Source organism: Electrona antarctica, assembly GCF_951216825.1.
Source record: "Electrona antarctica genome assembly, chromosome: 12".
Taxonomy (NCBI): domain Eukaryota; kingdom Metazoa; phylum Chordata; class Actinopteri; order Myctophiformes; family Myctophidae; genus Electrona; species Electrona antarctica.
Genome location: NC_136793.1, coordinates 18,428,891 through 18,451,790, shown reverse-complemented (window position 1 = coordinate 18,451,790; position 22,900 = coordinate 18,428,891). Strand labels below are relative to the sequence as shown.

The 22,900-nt window shown below is 45.2% G+C and overlaps 1 protein-coding gene across 1 annotated transcript; it reads left to right on the top strand.

The window, feature by feature from the left end:
* Positions 1 to 3,007: 3,007 nt before the first annotated feature.
* Positions 3,008 to 3,823, top strand: LOC306933517 (surfeit locus protein 4-like; the record flags this gene model as incomplete). The annotated part of the gene is made up of 1 exon (XM_079515770.1): positions 3,008 to 3,823. The coding sequence occupies one exon, from the start codon at positions 3,008 to 3,010 to the stop codon at positions 3,821 to 3,823; it is 816 nt and encodes a 271-aa protein (XP_079371896.1).
* Between the last annotated feature and the right edge of the window lie 19,077 nt (positions 3,824 to 22,900).

The following is a 22,900-nucleotide window of genomic DNA, read 5'->3' as shown; positions in this document are numbered from 1 at the left end:
TTATTATTTTTCATTAATAAGTTAAAGGACGACTTTACCACATTTCAACCTATCTTCATATAATTGGTCGTCACTAATGTTCATGATAAAATAGCACCAATTGTTTATACTCGGTCTGTGTCTCATACTATAGCTATACTAGCTAAACTGGAGATGACGTCAGTTTTTTTGGTTACACTGATTGGCTGAAGGGGTTGTCTGTCAATGCTGTCAATGCTATGTAGTCCTGTATAGTCAGACTCCATTTGCATGTATGGAAATGCAATTTCTGTGACGTGGACAAAAAAAGGCTGAAAAGTGGATCAAGCAAATCATAACAGTTTACTCATCGGGAGATCTAAAGGTCTTTTGACGAATGAGTGTGAGCTTCAGTTCCTGAGGGATCCTCACGGCCCTCTAACATATTGCCAAATTTCATGAAAAAGGAAAACTGCTAAAATTTTCACGGAAACAAAGAAACAAACTTTGGGCTTGACCCCTAATTAAAAATGTATTTCCAAGCAGCTATAAGACGGGGTCAATATACGCAATATAGACAATGAGCTACTGTTGACTTAAATTATTACTGGTATGTATGTATTATTAATTATTAATAATAAATAAAAAAATCACACTTGTGTGAAGTGAGGGGCGCTCTTATCATTATACTGTACATCATCACATTACGTGCTCAGCCAATCAAATCATCACAGATGAAAAATGAACAACAAATCTATTATTCCATAAATAAAAAATATATATATAATAATTGAAAATAGCTGATCTACAAGCTCGCAGCGACGCATTGTGTGCTTTAGATTAGCTATTTTGGCTAGTTTAGGTCCTGGGCAAACGTCTAATCTCTCTTTTGGGAACCACTAATGGGTCCATGCAGAGGGCTGGCATTTCTATTACAGGTCTGTTCACTTTGAAGTGATGTGAATTTGCCAGGAATATTCGATCGCCATTCACATTCTTACATTTTACAGGATGCTTTTTTTATATAGAGAGTTGGCTGTCCATCACAGAGCTGAGGGTGCATGGATACAGCAGAGAGAGAGAGAGAGAGAGAGAGAGAAGAGAGAGAGAGAGAGAGAGAGATAGATGAATATAGCTGTGATCCGACCAATTACACACTATCCCAAACCCTAAGCTTAACCCTAACTTCAGTCTTAACCGGCCACGTAGGTTGCTGCTAACCCTAACTTCAGTCTTAACCGGCCACGTAGGTCGCTCGTTAACCCTAACCTCAGTCAGTTTTAACCAGCCATGTAGGGGACTAAAGGGATTAACACAGCTGAGAGAGGGACAGACATTAAGACAACTAGGAAAGGGACAGACGTTAAGACAACTAAGGGACAGACATTAAGAGAGCTCAGCTAAGAGAGAGAGACAGACATTAAAGGACTACTTCACAAAGACAGGGTCACACAGTCCACCGCTCCAGAACTACTCTGCCGGGACTGGGAGGTCTGGCGCGTGGAAGGACTAGGCTCTTTGGGTTGACTCCTGTCCGGGCCCCTCCTACGTCTCACCATGGGTCCACTCCTGCTCTCACCAGGTGCAGTGCAGGACCTGTGAGTTGCACCAGACTCCCAGCACCAGACACTTAATTCAGGACTGTGGCGGATTATTGAGCCGCAATGGTTCCACAGACTCCACCGACAGGGAAACGGTGGTGCTGCAGGCTCCGCTTGCGGCTTGAATGGCCCTCCTAAAGGCCTTACCGTGGGCTGTTGGGCTTCCTCCTCACGGAAGACACAGTCTGGGGCGCCAACCCATACTGCTCCCGGGTGCCGTCTACATTCCGGCTGCCAACCATCTCTCGAGAGGAAACATTATTATTTAAAGATAAAGTTGAAAATGGCTGCATTTACAGTATGTCTTATGCATCGATAAGACAGCCGCACAAGCGAGAGAGAGGCATTAAGACATTTGAGAGAAAGAGCTCCTGTGCTGCGTTGCACTGTCACTTATGATTACACTTGTCATGTTTGATAGCTGCTGCTCAGTAATACGTCGCCTGCACAAGAGAGTGTGATGCCAATATATTCTCAAGCCATACTGTAGTGACGGCAGGGGACAACATCTGACCAAATGACAACAAAATCCCTTAATAAAGACCACACCACTTCACGTCTGGGTCTAATAACCCTGTTTATTTATTTCTCAACAATAACCTCATTATTCCTTGCATATAGGCAGAAGCACCATTCTCCAATACGTAGAATTAAGAGTGTGACGGCTCCACTTTACAATGATCGTGCATTACATTCACCCATTCATACACCGATGGCAGAGGAAACCATGCAAGGCAGGTTGGAAGATTTGACTTGTATAGTGTGTCCTCAGAGTGGTGTCCCAGAGATTAAAAATATGATCAAATGGGGGTCCATGACCGAATGCTTATCGAACTGGGTTTTCTCGAAGAGGAGTTGAGAGGGTTCCAAATGTCAGGTCACGGTGCATGCTTGGTGGTTACCGTATTCAACATAGCAGACATGTAAACAAATAAGGCACCACCCTGATATTTTTATTTTATTTTATTTTTTACAGCTAAACAGTTCACTAAAGTATTATTTGGAAAACATTTGAGGTCCTGTGCAACACAGGACGCACGTGGCCCCACTTCACGATGATAAAGACCCCTCTGCTTTGCAGGGAAATGACACTGTTGCATAACAATGCCGATTTGTGCTGTCAGTACTGTGATGTCAGCCATGTCCATATATCAACATACTTCTTTGATTCTTGATTCTTCTTGATTCACGGAATTCAACCCTTGTCTGACAACGGTGACTTGTGCTGACATCAGGGCTCTCCCAGTGTCATTTAAGGCCCTTTCCACGCACCCCATCGTATAACAGGAGTGCTTCAGAATTATTGTCATAGTACGGCTTATTTAACTTCAAGGCGAACCAGTATTCCCGAAGTAGATAACCTGTGGTTAGCTTGGACATCGCCCACGAGAATATAACCCCGAGGACATTGCTTGGTGTGGAGCCTCAACTGTCCTAAAGCATAAAGCATGGGGCTGGAGGATGTCATGAATACAGCCCAGGACGCGGCTGACACGTTTCTGCGAGCAACCAAGCGTTACCTGCCTCACCTGGCGCGGCTTGCCCTCATCAGCACCTTCTTGGAAGATGGCATCCGAATGTGGTTGCAGTGGGACGATCAGATAATCAACATGGACGTCACCTGGAATTGTGGCTACTTCCTAGCCACTTGCTTTGTGCTCCTCAACCTCGTCGGGCAGCTGGGAGCTTGCGTCCTCATCCTCACCAGATGCTCCGTACGGCGCGCCTGCTTCACGTTGATCGGGATCGTGGCCATACAGACCGTTTCGTATCCCATGTCGTGGGACGTGAAGTTTTTGATGAGGAACCTTGCCCTCTGTGGCAGCGTGCTCCTGCTGCTAGCCGAGTCTTATTCCGAAGGAAAGAGCATATTTGCCGGAGTCCCCTCTGTGGCAGCGAGTTCCCCAAAGCAGTACATTCAGCTGGGAGGCCGCGTGCTGCTGGTGCTCATGTCCATGACCCTGTTGGACGTGAGCGTCCGCGCCAGCGTCTTCGTTCTCCTGCAGAACATGGTGTGCTCCATCCTCATCCTGCTGGTGTTCGTCGGCTACAAAACCCAGTTGGCGGCGCTGTCCCTGGTGCTGTGGCATCTGGCCTGCAACGTCTACTTCAACGCCTTCTGGACCATCCCGGTGCACAAGCCCATGCACGACTTCCTCAAGTACGACTTCTTCCAGACCACCTCGGTCATTGGCGGCCTGCTGCTGGTGGTGGCGTTGGGTCCTGGAGGGGTGTCCATGGACGAGAAGAAGAAGGAGTGGTAGGAACTGTATGTATGCATGCATGCATAAAATATTGGAGGTACGAGGTTTCTGCCCGACAGTGACAATATCCTATATTAAAGGGGGAGGGACGTCATCACAAGCGTAAATTTGTTGACACTTTCAGGCCACATAATGACCAGAGGTAATCTGCTGCCGTGATCACGAGCGCTCCCTGCATTCTTATGACAGTGACTGCAGGTGTCGTTTTGAGGACAACTGTTGGGCGAGAGAGATCACAATAGAAATCCTAATCATTCTTCCTCCACACTGGGAGAAAAACAGCATGGTTTGTGGTTCATTTTTTTTACACACGTGCAGTTAGAACCTTTCCATTGCATCTTATGAGAGGTGTGGTTCATGTGGTGCCGGCCTGCGCGCGCATGCTGGTGCTTATCCGTGTGATGTTGTCTGTTAAGGCATCTATAGATGTAATGACTAAATTGGGAGAAAAAAAAATGTCTTACTTGAAATAAAAAATCACACCCGTGTGAACTGAGTGGTGCAACTACACATTTATGTCAGTGACGTCACATACTAACCATAGCAACCATGCTCACCCGTACAGGCACAAACACACACACGGGTACTAACAAAGCCAGTTGTTGGAGTGGTTTGCACCACTCAAAAATGATCATAATAAAAATCACACAGTTCTCTCACGCTGCACCCTGTGCGCAGCTTGTCGCATGGCGGTGTTAAGGTGCGTTCAGACTTGGATGGTTAGAGCGGCGCGATTACATACAAAGTCAATGCAAAGACGACATAATGCGAGCGGGTGCGGCACGACCTGGCACGGTACAGACGGGACGAACCGAGGCGAATATATATATGCAGGTCTGAACGCAGCTTTACAGTATAGTATATAGCCTGCCTATAATATAAGTCCCATCATCGCAATATAAAAAAAACAGAAATATACTGCATAAACTGCAGGACTCTTAGTAGTAGCCTGCTATTTGCCGCAGGACTAATGGCATTTCATGTTTTGTTGTGGGAGGTAGTGGCAGACAGAAGTTAACTGCGGGCGGTCAGAAATGAAATTGTGGGGGCGGACCGGAATGGTCAGAATTCCAGTGGGAGCAGACAGGAGCAGGATTAAGAAAACACTCCTGCGCAAGGCTCTAGCGCGGGGGTCCCCGTGTGTGGTGCGCACATGAACATTTCTAGGTCATTTTTTGTTTGTTACACAATGAAAATGTCTGTCTTTTTCACACAACGGCGTGACAATGACAATACGGAACATGTTGCTCTGTGCGCGTAGCAACATGTTCCATTTATATTGCTGCACATACGCATATATCAAAATAGACATGACGTGATTTTTGAGTGGTGCAACCACTTCAAGGAACAGCAATGTCCCTATGGGACTATGGGACTATGTCCCGATGTTTAGAGTACCAGTAGGGGCAAAAGTGGCGCTGTTGTGCCAGAAACAGAGAGAGAGAGATAGTGTTACACTGTTGCCTGCTAATTACAGAGAGAGAGAGAGAGAGAGAGAGAGAGAGAGAGAGAGAGAGAGGCAGGGGGAGAGGGGAGTTGCACCACTCAGTTCACACGTGTGTGATTTTTTTAAATTGTGATCAGTGGGGGAAAAAAGACCGGGTAATTATTACTGTATGCTGCCGTGAGTAGTTCAATCATAACTAGAAAAAGTGCCCTTCTGGGCACAGGTCTCCACCAGGAGGATAGGACTGTGAGATGTTTGGCAAAATGTTTAGGATTAATATAAACATGTTTTTGAGGCATTTTGTTCCAAAAATGTGTTTTGCAAAAATCAACCTGTTGGTGGCGCTATAACAGGCCAATGTGAAAAGGGTGGGATATATTCCTCAGCCTAGTAAGAAAATGTGTGAAAGATTTCACGTAAATTGCATGCTGCGTTCATGAGGCTTTTGTTCAAAACAGGGTAATCTTGCAAACTGTGAAAGCCAATTATAGCCATTAGGATGGAATATGAAATATCGGACAGATCCAACTTGAGCACATGACCATAGAGATACTGTGTAACGATTTGTGAGATTTTTGGACAGAATCTGGAGGAGTAATATCAAAAAATGTGTTTTACAAAAGTCGGCCTCCTGGTGGCGCTATAAAAGGCAGATGCGGAAAATGCAGGTCAACGGTTTGTCCTTGGCCTCTAGGGAGTGTGCATGCAACATTTCACGCAGATCGGTGCAGTTTTAGGTACAAAATGTGAAAAGCTGCCTCATGGTGGCGCTATAACAGGCTATTCTGGAAAATGTGGGGCAGAGGTTCATCGTTGGCATCCAGGGAGTGTGTGTGCAAAGTTTGGCATCGACCGGGTTAACGGTGCCGGAGATTAGCTGGTAACGGACGGACGGACACACACACACACACACACACACACACACACACGGACGGAGTGCAAAACATACTCTCTCCCCATGCCTTCGGCCTGGTGGAGACAATAAACCAAGTGATACCACATTGCGACCTTAATTAACTTATGAACACCCCCAATATAAAAAATATATGCTGCAGGCAAGTCTTAACCCATTTAGGCCTGACGTCGAAGTAAAAAAACCATGTCTTCAAAATCCTAAAGGTTTCCTGAAAAATCGATGTTTCTATATCAGTGGTGCTCAAAGTTTTTAATGGACCCCTAAAAGTATATGTAATTGGCCGCCGACCCCCATCTGAAAATGTGTTGTTCCAGGGAGCCCCCAGAAGCAAAGATTTGAGTTAAAAACGTTCACTCTGAAAGAATATATATTCCAAAATTGTGCCACATTAACACATTTTCAAGATTTTTCTAAAATAACAGATCTACAAGCTCGTAGCTATGAGCTTGTAGATCTGCTATTTTTCAATAGCTAAAGTATAACATAATAGAGCACCGAAGTCTGACATCAATATCGTAGAGGGCGCAAATCCACGGGTTCATGTACTTTTTATTCGCATTGTAATCCGGGGATGACAATAAACATGTCATTCTGGCTCGTATGGATATGAAGAATCAACTGATTGAGAAAACGCTATTGTTACTGCTGCTGAATTAGTTACATTTTTGCTAGAAACAGACTGTATCATAAGAGTGACCGACTGTCGCAAACGATACAGAGACACCTCCCTGACAATAACGCTGAGACATCTTGTTTATTTTTGGACCACAATGCTTATATGAAACGATTTTAAGATGACCCCAACTCCATGTTATTCTCCATAGAGAAATTACTTCTGTGAACCAGGGGATGACCGAGTGACGTCAGGTCTTCAGCGCTCTATGCTTAAAACAGGGGTTTCTGTCCTGAATGGGTTCATTCTTGCCCGCGACTTGCATAATATATGGATTGCGATGGATGGTAAGAACCACGTGCGTGTGCATGTGTTGGTTGAAGAGTTGATTGAGTCCTTATACTTTAGTCCTTTATCATATCATTACACCGGCTGGGTGTTACGTCGAGCTCATTGCGCCACATCAAACGTGGAGAACGCACAGTGATTCTTTTAATACATGCCCCCATTACTTCTGTCAGTTATGTTTTGTCAGTTTATTCCGGTGAGGGAGGCCGCGCCCGGGTCGGGGCTGGGTCCCTTTGAGCTGCAGATATTCAAAAATCACACCCGTCACTTTGTGAAGTGAGGGGCGCTCTTATCATCATACATCATACTGTCCCAGAATGAGACAGTAATCACAGTTTGCGTCCTCACTTTTCCGTCTTCACTTTTATCTTCAATGTTTGTTGAGGGGCGCTAGCCCCTCCTCTCCTATATTCAGCTATTAGTGTAGATTTTCATCTTACACAAACATTAAATTCCCATTGACAATGAATGGAGAATTTACGTCATAATATGTGGATGACTACACAAAGTGCAAATCGACATGTTACGTCATGATGATGTACAATGATAAGAGCGCCCCTCACTTCACACGGGTGTGACCCGGACAGCTGGGTATAGGAGGGGCTGGCGGCCCTCAAACATAGAGATGCACGTCGTGTATACATCTGCTACTTTTTGAATATGTTTGAAAAATCTCAGGAAAACGTTGACACAAATCGTCTCTTCTGTGGGTCCCCGACACAAAATATTGTCAGATGGGGGTCCGTGGCCAAATACATTTGGGGGTCAATCATGTCAAGGACTGTAATAGGCCATGTGACCAGTCAAGGGACATAACAAAAAAATACATCATTCCTCAAAAACTCTGTGTGCCTCTGTGTGTATGCGACTATGCGTGCTCCGTGCATGTGTGAGTGCCTGTGTGTGCGTGTGTGTGTGTGACGTGACGTGACGTGATGCACCAGGGATGGCACGCAACGAGGAGCTCTGAATGTGTTATTGTAAGAAACGGTGACTGCTCCCAGACTTTCCCACTACAGCAGTGTACTGGATTAAAACCATATTGACTTCCTCTGAGCATCACACACGCACACAAAGCACATGCTCATATACATGCACACGCACACACAGATCATTTGATGACTACAATGTTCAACACATTGCAAATATGCGCTGTTGGGCAGAAACCTTGTATCTCCTTTATTTCAATTTTTGAATGTTTTTTTTGTAAACTAATGCCATACGTTGTTGACCAAGCGTGTCCCTTAAAAGTAGATACCTCTGACTTGTTCCTTCTTATTGCTGGGAAATATCCAGGATTTCAATGAATGTATCTTGTAATATGAAAAATGCAGCTTTGTCTTTTGTTTTTGTCTTCCTCTTTTTGTTCTTTTTTTGTCGTATTGTCTTTTTGTTTTGTTTTGTTTCATCAATAAAAATTAAGTGAAAAAAAAGTATAATACTTTCACGAGGAGTTGTGAGTTTGTATATCTATATTTCATAGTGAAAGTGGTTAGGTGTGTCTGTGGGTGTTAAATATTTAAATAAAGGGGCCCGGTGGCGGTGGCACAGTCGGTAGTGCTGTCGCCTCACAGCTAGAAGGTCCCGGGTTTGATTGCTGCCGGGGGCGCTGGAGGCGCGATATCAGCGCCCATACCCTAGGTGGGGTTGGAGAAAGGGCCTTTCTGTGTGGAGTTTCCATCCCCGTGTCCCCTATAGGGTAGGTACCCTCACAAAAAACATGCAGTTATCCTGGTCTCAATACTGCCTCCCCCTGGTCAGCCGGGGTGCCTGATGGAGTGGAAAGGACTGGTTCCTTCCACGCTACATCCTACCGGGGAAACTCCCCTTAAAGGAAGCATGAGCTCTGATTGGAAGAGCTTATTATACATTGGAACACAGGTTACTTTTTTTCTCCTCCATGTCCTGAAGAGTAACGGTTTTGGACATACAAGATTTACACCTAGCAGCGACAAAATGTCAACTGGTGCTGAACCTGGACAGGTTTGACATCTCTAAACAGTGAACTGACACCTGTTTTGAACAGAACTGAGAACTGTTCTGAATGGAACTGAGACCTCACAGAGGGGTGACCTGGGCGCCGATATACGTAGTGGTACTGTGGTGTACCATTAAGTGCAGCTTTACACCGCAGCACTACACCTGGCCTCAGCTCAGTGGCCTTGTGGTTAGAGTGTCCGACCTGAGACTGGGAGGTCGGGGTTCGATCCCTGGCCGGGTCATACCAAAGACTCTAAAAATGGGACCCAGTGCCTCCCTGCTTGACACTCGGCATCAAGGGTTGGATTGGGGGTAAGTCCCTGCGACATACTAGCGTCATGTCCAGGGGGTGTACTTGTACATCAAGCTGCCTCACGCTACAGAAACAGGAGATAGGCTCCTGCCTGATGGGCCTCATGGCTCGGCAAGGCTACTTACTACACCTGTACTGCGCTATGGATTCTAATAATAATTAAAACAAATCCCCGAGTTTGACTACTGCCACAGTGTCGACTGCAGTCAACTATTCGTCTATAGTCCCCTGAATGGAAGTGACACCTGTTCTGAATGGAACTCCTCCTGCCAACAGAAACATTTTCTGTTCCAGAACTGTTGTTTGACATTCTACACTCAATAATGACATGCCCAAAATAGGGGTTGCGAGGTTGAAAGTAGTTTTTATTTTGTTTTATTTTGTCTGTATGCAGGAGAGGTCTCTCTTTATCATTATGCCACATAACAATGAATACCAGCTGATTGAAGGCTCAGACTGGCGTTTGCACACATTTGCGTGTGAGCGGTTTCGAGCCTTAGTGCGAGCGAGTGTCTTTAGGGCACATCTGTCCAGAGACAAAAGGCTGTGAGCATCTCGAAGGCGGCTTCTTTTCTTCTTCTTCTTTTGACAGGGAGGGAATGAGTAATTGAAGTGAACTAATCCAAAAGAATATAAAGTAAAGCATGTAAAGTCACACAAAGTGAAACACGATGAAGGTCTGGGTGCCACACGGCACATGGAAAACTGCAAGTTTGACAGCGGGCAGAAGCTGACGGGGCAGGACAAAACCGGCAGCGCAAAGCAGCTGTGTGAACATTATTTAGTGAAGCATTTGATTTAGGCAGTGGTGGATAGTAACAAAGAACATTTACTTGCAACATAGTGTACATTGTTTGAGTATCTGTACTTTACTATATGTAGTCTAGGGTTGGGGAAGCAACATAAAATGCAAAAGGACAATTAGAATTTAAAGTACTATAGAGCGGTGCCCGTTGGGCACTGCATGGTCTACTTGGAGATATGGGGTGATCAGGTCCAGAGCCCGAGCAGAGGCTTTTGTGCTGGTTCTGCACAACCGGTTATCCGACGGACTCGACACCGTGCACTGCACTCCCTGTGGTGGTGTGGAACGCGTGTGTTGAATTTGAAGTCGGTGGGGCGAATGGTTCTCGTCTCGAGTTGCGTGGATTACAAACGTGTGTGTGTGTGTGTGTGTGTGTGTGTGTGTGTGTGTGTGTGTGTGTGTGTGTGTGTGTGTGTGTGTGTGTGTGTGTGTGTGTGTGTGTGTGTGTGTGTGTGTGTGTGTGTGTGTGTGTGTGTGTGTGTGTGTGTGTGTGTGTGTGTGTGTGTGTGTGTGTGTGTGTGTGTGTGTGTCAGTCATCAGGGTCTCAGGTCTCGCAACATCATACCCATCACTCAGGTGACCCAGCCCCGGGGTGTCAAGTCCCGACTTACGTCCCAGTAGCTTCCCTCGATCATGCAGTCCCATTAGGGAAAGACCAAGGCCACACAATCCTTTTCTCTAATCTGCCGGGACTGGGAGGTAAATGGTGCATTTGGAGGTAGATCAATCTGGTGCGTGGAAGGTGGGTCGACTCCTGTCTGGGCCCCTCCTACGTCTCACCAGGTCCACTCCTATATAAATGTTTTTTTGGGTACTTACTTCCATTCCACTACAGTAACATTCCTAGAAAAAAGCATGTGATATTCGAGCTCACTTCAGCTTGTAGCTCGCAATTTCTTTAAGATTTCAAAATTCAGGGCGCTCGGGTATAGCGCAGTGGTAAAGTCCCTGCTCCCCACCACGGAGGTGGCTCTGTACTGCTACAGGCTGGGGCCGCACCAGTCAGCAGGGAGTGTTGGGCGGGACGAGTGTGACGAAGGTCCTCCTACGTCATCCTGGTGGGGGCTCCTCAGGTGAGTCAGTAAGATAGCAGTGACAACACAGAGATGTACTACTGTATGTGGGAAGGAATTAATTGGTATAACGACTAAATTGAGGAGAAATAGGTGTTTTTTTTATAAATGGCGTGTGTGTGAAATGAGCTGAACAGTTTCACGGGATTGTGCATCGAGCATGAATAGTTTCCCAGGAGTGTGCCTACTTGGCACCCCGCCTGTCAGATTGCCCACGCTTCCCAATCTGCCCGCTCGCCTCTCCTTGAAAATGATACTACTAAGGCAGTTCCCCATTAAGCCCTTAAATGGGCATGAAATCTCTAGGCTGATTTTGTTGATTGTTTTCCACTTCAGGTCAAAAACTACAGCAGTGTAAAAAGCATGGCAGGCTACATAACACTGACCTCATACAGTAGTACAGTGATGTAAGCAACACAGCTGCAGCATAATCAAATGAATAATGGGCGTGTTAGATTTTAGGTGTGTCAATGCCGTCAATCATGCTTGCACATTGGCATGTCCTTGGCTAGTAGTTTTTAACTGGAAAACAAACTACAAAATTAGCCTGTGGTTTCATGGCCATTTAAAGTAGCATAGTCTATAAATTCCAGTGTAACTAAAGGGTAGGATTTTAATTGCATTATCCACAATCAATAACCATAGTATTGATAGTTAGATGTGTGTATTAGGGCAATTTATTTTATTGATTACTAATTTCACAATGGGGAAAGAAAACCTAAATTTGATGAACGGAAGTACATAGGATAACTTAAGGCTGATTTAATAATAGAACATGTCAATTAAAATAGCACTATGATGTGGGAAAAGTAGCAATATTGTGATAATGAGAAATGTGGAATAATAGACCATAATTTATTTTCACAGATGAATGCTCTTGTGAACAAGCCACAGTAAACAGTAAAGTCCCCAGTGTTCATTTGTCCATTTGTATCTCTGAGTGCATTTGTGTCTCCAGTATACTCTCAGAGTTAAATGAACACTCCGGATTTGAGTGTGCAAAACATTACGCAGGCTGTCCTGCTCTGTTGACCAGAGTTGTACGTCACAGCACAGCCGGCTCACATTGTTTTGATTTGGCACGTGGTTAACAAACCATATGGGAGAAGACAAACACTGCACTGACTGCAGCCCTTCCTTTGTCACAGGACAGTCGGTGACATGATGAACTAAACGGATTTGCCCCGGCACAGACACCATGCATTGTAATTAAGGATGACTTGCCCTTTGATTGATGGCTGTTTGTTCGTCTTCTACCGAGCTCAAAGGCAGATCGTGACCATATGGATTATCTCCCCAGACTCCTCACACGAAGGAAGGATGTTTTTCGAAAAACAAGACGCTTTGGGGCATTGTTTTTGAAATCCCACAGTGTGGTCCACAGGCCAGCCGTTGGTTTACAACCATGGGGCTCATTTATATTTTATGTCACTCAGAAATATGATTGGTTTGTCTTTTAAAGATTTATAATCCCTATATAATTAGTTGACCAGAGTCTCCCAGGGCTCTGTACTTGAAATTACCACAGATCATGTCACTGGCGTTGACTGTCTGATATGTGTGATACTTACTAGCCCGGTGGCACTGGCCTACTCGGGGACACTGGCCTACTCGGGGACAATGATACTTACTAGCCCGGTGGCACTGGCCTACTCGGGGACAATGATACTTACTAGCCCGGTGGCACTGGCCTACTCAGGGACAATGATACTTACTAGCCCGGTGGCACTGGCCTACTCGGGGACAATGATACTTACTAGCCCGGTGGCACTGGCCTACTCGGGGACAATGATACTTACTAGCCCGGTGGCACTGGCCTACTGGTGGCACTGGCCTACTCGGGGACAATGATACTTACTAGCCCGGTGGCACTGGCCTACTCGGGGACAATGATACTTACTAGCCCGGTGGCACTGGCCTACTGGTGGCACTGGCCTACTCGGGGACAATGCAGGTCAGTAACAGGAACGATGTCAATTGGGAACAATGCAAGCTGGGAATGCAATACCTGTTGTGCTTGATGTCAGAGTAGGCATGCGCAATGTACCCAGTGGTGCGATACCCGTTACAAGGGGTGTAATGGTGGTTTTCTTTCACTGGCGGAATGCTATTTTAATGATATGTCACGTGTGCACTTCACACGCACATTGCAGTAGCAAAACTAAAGTTAGCTTTGAACTATAGTACCTGTCTCTTCGCTGATGGTGGCTTCTTGTTGCGTGCAGATAGGATTCTGGCAACAGCAGTACTGTAGCTAAAATGTTGTGTTGTGAGGAGTGAGGATACATGAATGATATGCAAAGCCGTCATTTGGGTACTTGACTCATGAACTGCGGGGAGCGCGTTCTAGCGTACACACGGGATCCTGCCCAAAATACTGGAGGAAAAAGTGAAGTGACCAGTTACACAGCCTGCCCTGCCCGTTACACAGCCTGCCCTGCCCGTTACACAGTACTATTAACATTAGATATTACTCTGGCTTCTTTATAAACGGGCACCGGCCGGCCTACTCTGGAAAGATGCAAATCGGGAATGATGCAAGTTGGGAATGCATGCCCCACCCAATTATGCAAAACCTGTTGTACTGCGGTACTTGCTTTTTAATGGAAAAAGTACAATAAAATAAATCTAAAACGTAATTTAAAAAGCATGGCCCCTCACACATTAAAGGACAATATCTGTCACCAGGACCAGTGATGTTTTGGCAGACCGGGCTGTTGGTCTCGTTTTTTTAAGTGGCACCAGAGGGTGTGTGTCAATTATAGGCATCACATTACTCATCCTCACTGGCAGTGACGTCATCTCTGTGGCGGCTGCAGTTGCTCGAGCCCCCATGAAGCATTTGTAACACCTCTTTTGTCCTGACTCCTAACTGTCCAGGGGTGGGGGGTGGGGGGGGGGTGGATGTTGCCTGTCCTCGTTTGCGTTCGCGCAGTTCAGGCATTCAAATGCTAATCTGGTGGCTTTTGTTTTAACCTGCCAGGTAGGGTATAAAAGATGCATAGAGTACTTTACCCTGCTCACTACCCTGTTCACAATGAAAACCACCACCAGCCAAGAAGAGGGGGGGCGGGGCGGGCCCCAGTGACAATTGTAAGAACTGTTCGTCTCTGCTCCCAGGGAAAGTCTACACCAAGGTTCTGGAAAGGAGGGCCCGGCCGATAGTCATATACCTCACATCCAAGAAGAACAATGTACATGTACAGAAAAATGCACATAGTTATACATCACTATCAAAAGGATAAATGCAAGAAAGCCAACAGCTTATTTCCATTGCAGTCCCTTAGTTGAAAATGAAACACAACAATGAATGTGTATGAGTGAGCGTGTGTTTTAGGAATGTGTTATATAATAATTATTATTTTATTATTATTATTTTATTTTTTGTGTGTTTTTCATGTGAGTGCGTATGTGTGCGTGTGCCTATATGTATGTGTACACAAGAGACATAACACACATCAGGGGGATATGCAATAGTAAAAGGATACAGCATTCAATGTACAATAATTTCAAGTAATATTAGAGATAAAACAAAAAGAAAAATACATTTACAAATTAGATGGACTGTGGCACCTGAAACCGAAGATAGGTTAGGATGTATCCTGCTTAGCCATGCACTGAAGTTTAGCTTAAGTTTAAGTTAGGTCCAGCTGTTAGTTAGCCATATTTTCAGGGAGGACTTAAAAGTGATAATGGAGCTGGTAGTTTTAAGCTTTTTGGGCATCTCATTCCACCATACAGCTGCTGAAGTTTACAGGTATAAGGTCTGTGGTACTACGTCTTGTGAAATGATTGTGAACGTTACTAACCTTAGAAAAATAGTTATGAAGGTATGTCGGGGTGTCCTTGCTTTGTATCCTGTGGACCATACACAGTTTTATTAATGAAACTCTTCCGTCAACCCTGAGCCAATTGGGGCTATCAAAATGAGTAGGGAGAAGATGTGTTCTGGGATGGAGTTTTAGGATAACACTGACTAATTTATTCTTGCAGGGGTCCTAGTGGGGAAGGCCTGGACGTGTGACTATCCAGTATACATGTGTTTTGTGGATTTGGAGAAGGCGTATATAGCCGGGTCCCCTGGGAGATACTGTGGGAGGTGCTGTGGGAGTAAGGCGTGATCATATTGAGGGCCATCCAGTCCTTGTCCTCCCAAAACGAGATCTGTGTCTGGGACCTCCCAAAGCGAGATCTGTGTCTGGGTCCTCAGCAGTAAGTCAGACTCGCTCTCTGTTGGGTTTGGCCTGTAGATTGTGACACATTATTCGCCACCATAATAAGGGATGCTAGGGTTTGTGTGGTTAACACATTTGTCTACTTATGACGGAATACTCCGCCATATAAAATCCTACTGCTCACATAAGCTTTATTATTGATATCAATTGGGATCGCTGTTTTATTTTTATTTTTATGCTTGGCCTTTCCTTCTTCAGTGATCCTAGACTGGCTGCCTGAAAAGGCTCATAAGTCTAAATCTACGGAGCTCTCCATGGTTTTGACAAAACGCAGATGTTCGGAGGTCTTTTCTTGTCTTTCTTTTTCTATTGTCCGGTGATCCCGATTGGAACGTATGGCGTTTTCTAGAGCAAGCTAGCATTGACGCTAATATTTAGCATCTAAAATGGACGCCAAAAACGGACATGCATTACACTAAAACCAAGGAAGCTTTGAGAAGGAAGAGAAGTGCACGTGACTGGGCTGCTCCATGACACTTTCATGGACGCTTTAATGGGAGCCAAACTACCCGGAAGTTTGGCAGAATGCATTGGAGTCAATGAGAGCTCAGTGACCAGCTCATGAACAAACATTATTTATGAATGACTGAGACCTTTTGTAAAGTAATCACTTCTGGAAAATAACAGAAGACATGTAACACATTATTGTCTGCTGTGTTGCTTTTCGATGTGTACACTGTCATTTTATAGAGGTATGGTATCTAAAGAGCACGTACCTTTCTGAACGTACCAAGTATCGCAAGACTTCCCACCATTTCCTGTCTGGCAGCCAAATCTTGTGATACTTCGGAACCAGAAACGATACCTGCTGCTGTTTAGATCCTCAGATAAAATGATATACTGTGCACTCTGTGCACATCAAAAAGTAAGTGATTAGAAAACAACCTGTGATATGTCTTCTTTTATATTCCTGAACCGATTATATGACAAAGGTCTCAATTGTTCATAAATAATGTTTGTCCAGCCGACTCCATTCACTGCCATGTATTCATTGCACTTCCGGTGTGAGTTTGGCTCCCATGAAAGTGTCCATGAAAGTGTCATGGCACAGCCCAGTCACGTGACCACTTCTCTTCCTTCTCAGAGCTTCCTTGACTAAAACCAAGTAGATCCGGGTCGGCAGCCAAGCACTGGCACTTTCGTCCACCAGGGGGCAGACAAGGTGTTAAGATCATGGAGAGCGAGTCATTTAATATATATTTTTTCAATCCCAATTAAACTTTTTTCAATCCAGCGTAGCGATAGTTCATTACGGGCACGGAAGGCAGGAGGCTTACATTCTTACTCTCTCTTCCCACCACCACCTTCACCACCATCATTCACAAACTAGTCCATTCCATGAATTATTTTGCTCCGTTGTGTTGTTTATTAGCACTTTAAGACATAAAAAATAGGGTCCATTGACTTCCATTGTAACAGGGAAACAGCTCTCAAAGTCACTCTTCTAGCACATAAACGAACGCAAAAAAAAAGCTGATCTCAGATTCTGTGTTATGTTTGCAATGTTATGTTTGCAATATCACATGAGCAGAACCACACCGCCAAACTGAATGCAATATCATTCCTATAAATGGTAAATGATTAATCCTGAGCTGAAGGGGGGGCACAGTTGGTAGTGCTGTCGCCTCACAGCTAGAAGGTCCTGGGTTCGATTCCCGCTCGGGGTGCTGTTTCCTCCTCCGCGTCATCAGTGCCCATACCCGAGGCGGGGTTGGCAAAAGGGCCCCTCTGTGTGGAGTTTGCATGTTCTCCCCGTGTCCCCTAGGGTAGGTACCCTCACAAAAAACATGCAGTAATCCTGGTCTCTAAACTGCCTCCCCCTGGCCAGCCGGGGTGCCTGATGGAGCGAAAGGAACTGGTTGGAATAACGTGTTCCTTCCACGCGCTACGTCCAACCAGGGAAACTCCCCCCTGTCAGGTGTAAAGGAGCAACTTGGACACTCAGGCATGAAGGAAGCATGAGTTCAAGTCCGTTGCTCTCCCCATGTCCCCCATATATGGGGACTAGGTTGGCGGAGGGTGTGTAGAGCCCAGGATCACATTAGATAATTGACACAGGGGTGAAAATGGGTTATAAAATCGTGGGATAAAAATTATAATAATAAAAAATATATATATATCCTGAGCTGAAGTGTCTTAATTGCAGCATGACATGTTGTAAGCTTGTAGTTCAGCAATTTTGGGGGGCTATTTTCGGTGAAGAGATTTGGTGAACTACAAGCGAGAAAAGGTAGGGGGCCTAGTACAGTACAGAGCCCTGAAGGTGAACACGTACTGTAGGGTTAGGCAGTCGGGTGGCACAATGGCAAGAGTAGGCCTACCAGCATTGTTAAGGTTTTATCGATCAGGCCTTGCTTAGCGTTTATATGAATACAATTGGCCGTGTTCCGGGGAGGGAAGCCAGGTGGGGAGGATGCCATTTGTCACGCTACGGTGGGGGGTCGCGGTGGAGGCTCGAGGTGGAGGTTCAGTGACAGGTGAGCCAGTGGCAGAAGTGACATCACACCGAAATGTGTTTTGGAGGGGAATTTTCAACTCACAAACTACTCTCCCACTAACAGCTAGACGTGCGAATGAGTTGCTGTAGCCACGTGTTGTACATTTACACTGTCCTAAAGGAGAGGCAGTGGGCGTCCATTAATAGCAGCGGACAGATATGGACGCTGTGTACTTATTGTGGTGAAGAATGTCCCTGGACCGCTGATTTATGGAGCGTGTTTACGCAGAAACGCTAAATATATGCACTCATCTGCATACCAAACCTGATCGAACGAGACGCCGCTGATAGTATGTGTGGAGGTGTCGTTACTCGGGCCATACCGCAAAATGATCACTTGTGTTTTACGCATTACGGGTCCAAAAACACTTTCAAAGAAGATTTAATGAGGGATGGAAAGAATGAGGTCGATGAAAATGCGAACAGAGAAAGAAGGATCGGAGGCCACAAAGTGCTGCGAGCGATCTGAAAATATATAAATCAATGTCCCATAAGTTATCATGATAATAATAAAAAGACATGAGAGGGACCAGAAGGCACAGTTTTGTGTTTGATTTGGAGTTGGCCAGTGTTGCTCTATTGTACTGTTCTGCTCTGCTGTGTAGATGTTATTAATTGGAGACAGTAAGGGGTCAAGATTATTCACATGAAACACTGAGACACTTTGGTGCAATCCTCATGCAGTTTTAATAAAAACCCGAGCCGCGTGGCGGTGGGAATGTGTCAGGTATAGAACCTTCCACAACTGGCTTTGAAAACCACAGAACTGGAATCTACAAAATACAGCCTGGCAATAAAACAGGGTGGATCAGACACATTCTTATGGCCTGAGTGCTTTTGTGGATTTATGTCCCATAACAGAGTTTTAAAGTCACACGTTATTTTCTTTAGATGTTTTTTAAGCGAAGTCCGTTTCCCCTCCGGGCTACACTCTTCAAGCTCTCCTCGATGAAAAGGGCTCGCCTCAGAGAGATCTGAGTCAAATGGAGTTTGACATCAGAGTAGCCGTACCCACGAGAGCGCTGATGGCATGACTAGCCGGAGACTCGGCAGTCCAGATCGGATTATGAAAGGAATATTTTAAGGGGTTCAAAAACAGAGCCTCAGACGGCACGGCTCGCACGACTTTCATCTCTCAATATGCACAGACAAATCGAATCACGGGGCGACTATAATGCTTGTGTCATGCGCGTCAGAACTCCCCGGTTCTGACACAATAAACAACTGCTGCTCGCGTGCAGGGCGGATGGAAACGCAGTGGACACAAGGACGAGTGGAAACGCAAGCCAAGCGTGCTGCAAATCAAGGACAGATCAGGGTAATGTTAGTCCATACAGGTGCAGCTGAAGGCCTTAAACCACTTAAACGCTATAGCCTACTTAGTTCACTAGAGTACCCCTGGGGTCTATAGTTTTTTTTATTTTGTATTCCCTCTACACTAAATAGCAGAACTGCAAGCTCACAACATGCCGCGTTGTAATGCATTCTGGGCTTGTAGATCTGCTATGTATTGTTCTCCCCAAAATTTGGGATAGGAATCATGTGGTCACGTAGTTGTGCGGCAAACCAGAAATAGCTGATCTCCACGATCACGCAGGTATTTATGTCATCGGCACACAACTAAGAGAGATCACCCATTTCTTTAACATCACTGAATCCCAGCAGGAAAATTAATTCTACTCATTCTAGTGCTAGGCCTACTATACAGATCACACCTTTACAGCAGGAGTACAAAACATGTAGAAACTAGAAAAGTGTGCTCCTTGGAGCACATATCTCTGCCAGGCCTGGTTGTCCTGCCAGGCCTGGTTTTCTTACCAGGGCGGGGACTGCCCATAAGTCCGACATCCCGTTAGTCCGACTGACGTGGCCGGTTAAGACTGAGGTTAAGTTAGCGACATACATGGCCGGTTAAGACTGAGGTTAAGTTAGCGACATACATGGCCGGTTAAGACTGAGGTTAGGGTTAGCGACTTACCTGGCCGGTTAAGACTGAGGTTAGGGTTAGAGTTTGGGTTTGGGATAGTGTTAGTAATTGGTCGGACTAACGGGAGGTCGGAACATTGGGTACGTTTACATGAGGTCTTTCAACCCCTCTTAATTCCGAATAGAAGTTAAATCCTATTAAACGTTGTCATGTAAACACCTACAAAAACGTAAATCCGAATGAAAATGCTCGATGCGATTTAAAAACCATTCCGATGTCACTGGCCGGATTATTCCGATGTTGAATGCGATTGGCCGAAAGTTGGACTCATGTATACACTGCTTCGGATGTAAATTCATTCTGGTCTTTCTGAGCATGCTCATTGCCAAGGCGCTCCAACTCCAAGGCGCTCATATCCAAGGCGCGCCGAGGAGTTTGCACATAGAGCGCGTTATTTCGTGCATTTTGCAGATCCGAAATAGCCTACACACAAAAAAAACGTGGAGCAGGCTGCAGCAGCAGTGGTGATGATGATCCCCCTGATCTGTGAGTGTTCAAAGATCCAACCGTCCCGAGTTGATGATCACTCTGATAATTTTCAAACATGTTTGATAGGCCTATAGGTTATATAGCCAGCCTATATGTATCTGGATGCTTCATGCTACTGTAGGCTAAGTGCATGGGGGACTCACAGAAAGACGGAGGAGAGAGAGGACGAAATGCCGTCAGTCCGCTGTTCAGTAATCTCTCTCACACACACACACACACACACACACAGTCCCAAGAATACGCTATTATGTCCATCCTATCCCTTTAAACTTTTATAGGCTATAACTTGCCTATTCCAAGTTGCAACCAAAACGTCATGAAACATAACGGCTTTGCAGTTTAATTGGGACACGTTGTCAGCCTGTAGATCAGCGCTTACTTACACAATGTACGTGCATTGTGCAAAGACGAATCACAAATAAACCCAATAGCCTTGTGAGGCGCACAGCGAAAACTTGATAAATGCGATGTGTGTGTGTGTGTGTGTGTGTTCAACAGTCTCTCTCTCTCTCTCTCTCTCTCTCTCTCTCTCTCCTCTCAAAAATAACGAGCGACCCTTGATACAATAATAATCAGTGTGCGTGCCCTGGCCGTGCTGTAGTGTAGATAATAAAGTACAAATAAAAACGAGATGATCACCTTCCCAGCGGAGAAGGGGAGCCGCAGCGGGTGGGGAATAAAAGACGGTAAACATATACGCCCGCCCCTATCCAACCAGCAGCCTCAAAGCTACTGCAGAATGAAATTATGGGATTTCAAAGTATCGTCTTTCACATAATGAATGAACTGCCTATATTGTATGTGTCCAACACGTGAATTAACATGTATCATGTCTTATATCACATCTCCTTGTAAACGCTCATTCGGAATGACCATTTCCCATGTAAACACGCAGCAAAAAACATTACTTCGGATGTATTTTATTCGGAAGTATTTATTCGGAATGATCAGCCTGCATGTAACCGCGGCCATTGACATGTTACTTCCAGGGCTGTATCAGTCGTGGGGTGCAGCTATCAGGACACAAGGAAGCTCCAGGGGGAAATTAATTTGTGCGACAGACTGTTTGACAGAAATGTGTGTGGCAGAAGGAAAAGTAGTTTTGAAGGTGTACATTAGAGGCCTCTCAACAATTTCAATTTGGGTATGATTAGATTTCTGCACGCAACTTGCATGATATATAGCCAGCTACTTATTATTTTTTGTGAGAATGTTAAACATATGAGAAATAATTGGTAGGTACTATATGGCCGGCAGTGTGCACAAGAAATAGTTTAGCTCCGGACAATATAGACACACAGACACACAGACACACAGACAGACACACGTCAGACACACAGACAGACAGACAGACAGACAGACAGACTCCTGCAGAGCCTCTCTGTAAAATAAATGAATTGTCTAACTTTCTTAACTGAGAAGATGATGAATTTTCAACCAATTAACCAATTTTAAAAGCTACATTGCAAACATGCCACCTGGCTCAGCCAGTTAGGATACTGACACTTGACTCAAGTTTGAATCGGACTCCTGTCATGACTATCATGTACGTCTGCCCTTGGTTTCCTCACTCTTCGCTAAAAAAAGGGAAAAAAAATATAATTTGATGCCAAATATATTGCTCCACTGTGTGGTTAATGACTCTACATCAAGCTAACAATAACATTGGAAAGTATGTTTGGATTCTTCCGCCCTGAAACATCTTCCAGCTGATCTGTGCAGATCTGCACACAGCCATGCGTTTCCTCAGGCAAAACAGCTTTTTACATCCCACTGGTGGACACGTACAGTGCAGTGCAGTGCAGTGCAGTGCAGTGCAGCGCAGCGCAGCGCAGCGCAGTGCAGTGCAGTGCAGTGGCCCTTCTTACATCTGACACAAGCTGATCCCCTGCTGATCCCCTGCACGTGCACATAACTTGTACACAGACACATGAATACATGCACACACAGAGACTTGTGTGTGACCAAAATAGCCCAATACACTTCTTATACGACGACTAGCAAAACAAAAGCAGATCCACAAGCTTCCAACGTGTCCAACTTGTAGATCTGCTGTTTTCGCTATTGTTTAAAAGTTTTTGTATTCGACAATACAATGGCCAAATGAAAGTTGTGATTTTGTGCAACATTATGGTCTGCCTCCAAACAGACAATAATTTCACAACCTCAGACCCCAGGTTGTGAAACGTTAGTTTATGGCCCTGCACAGCCTAAAAACTCCTCTCTCCAGACCTTAATACGTATAGTATTCTGGGTTGGCTCTCTATTATTTCCCCAACTACACCAAATCTCTGCCGAAAATAGCCAGTCCTACAAGCTCACAACGTGATCTTGTAGATCTGCTTTTTCTGCCCCCCCCCCCTCCACAATAGGG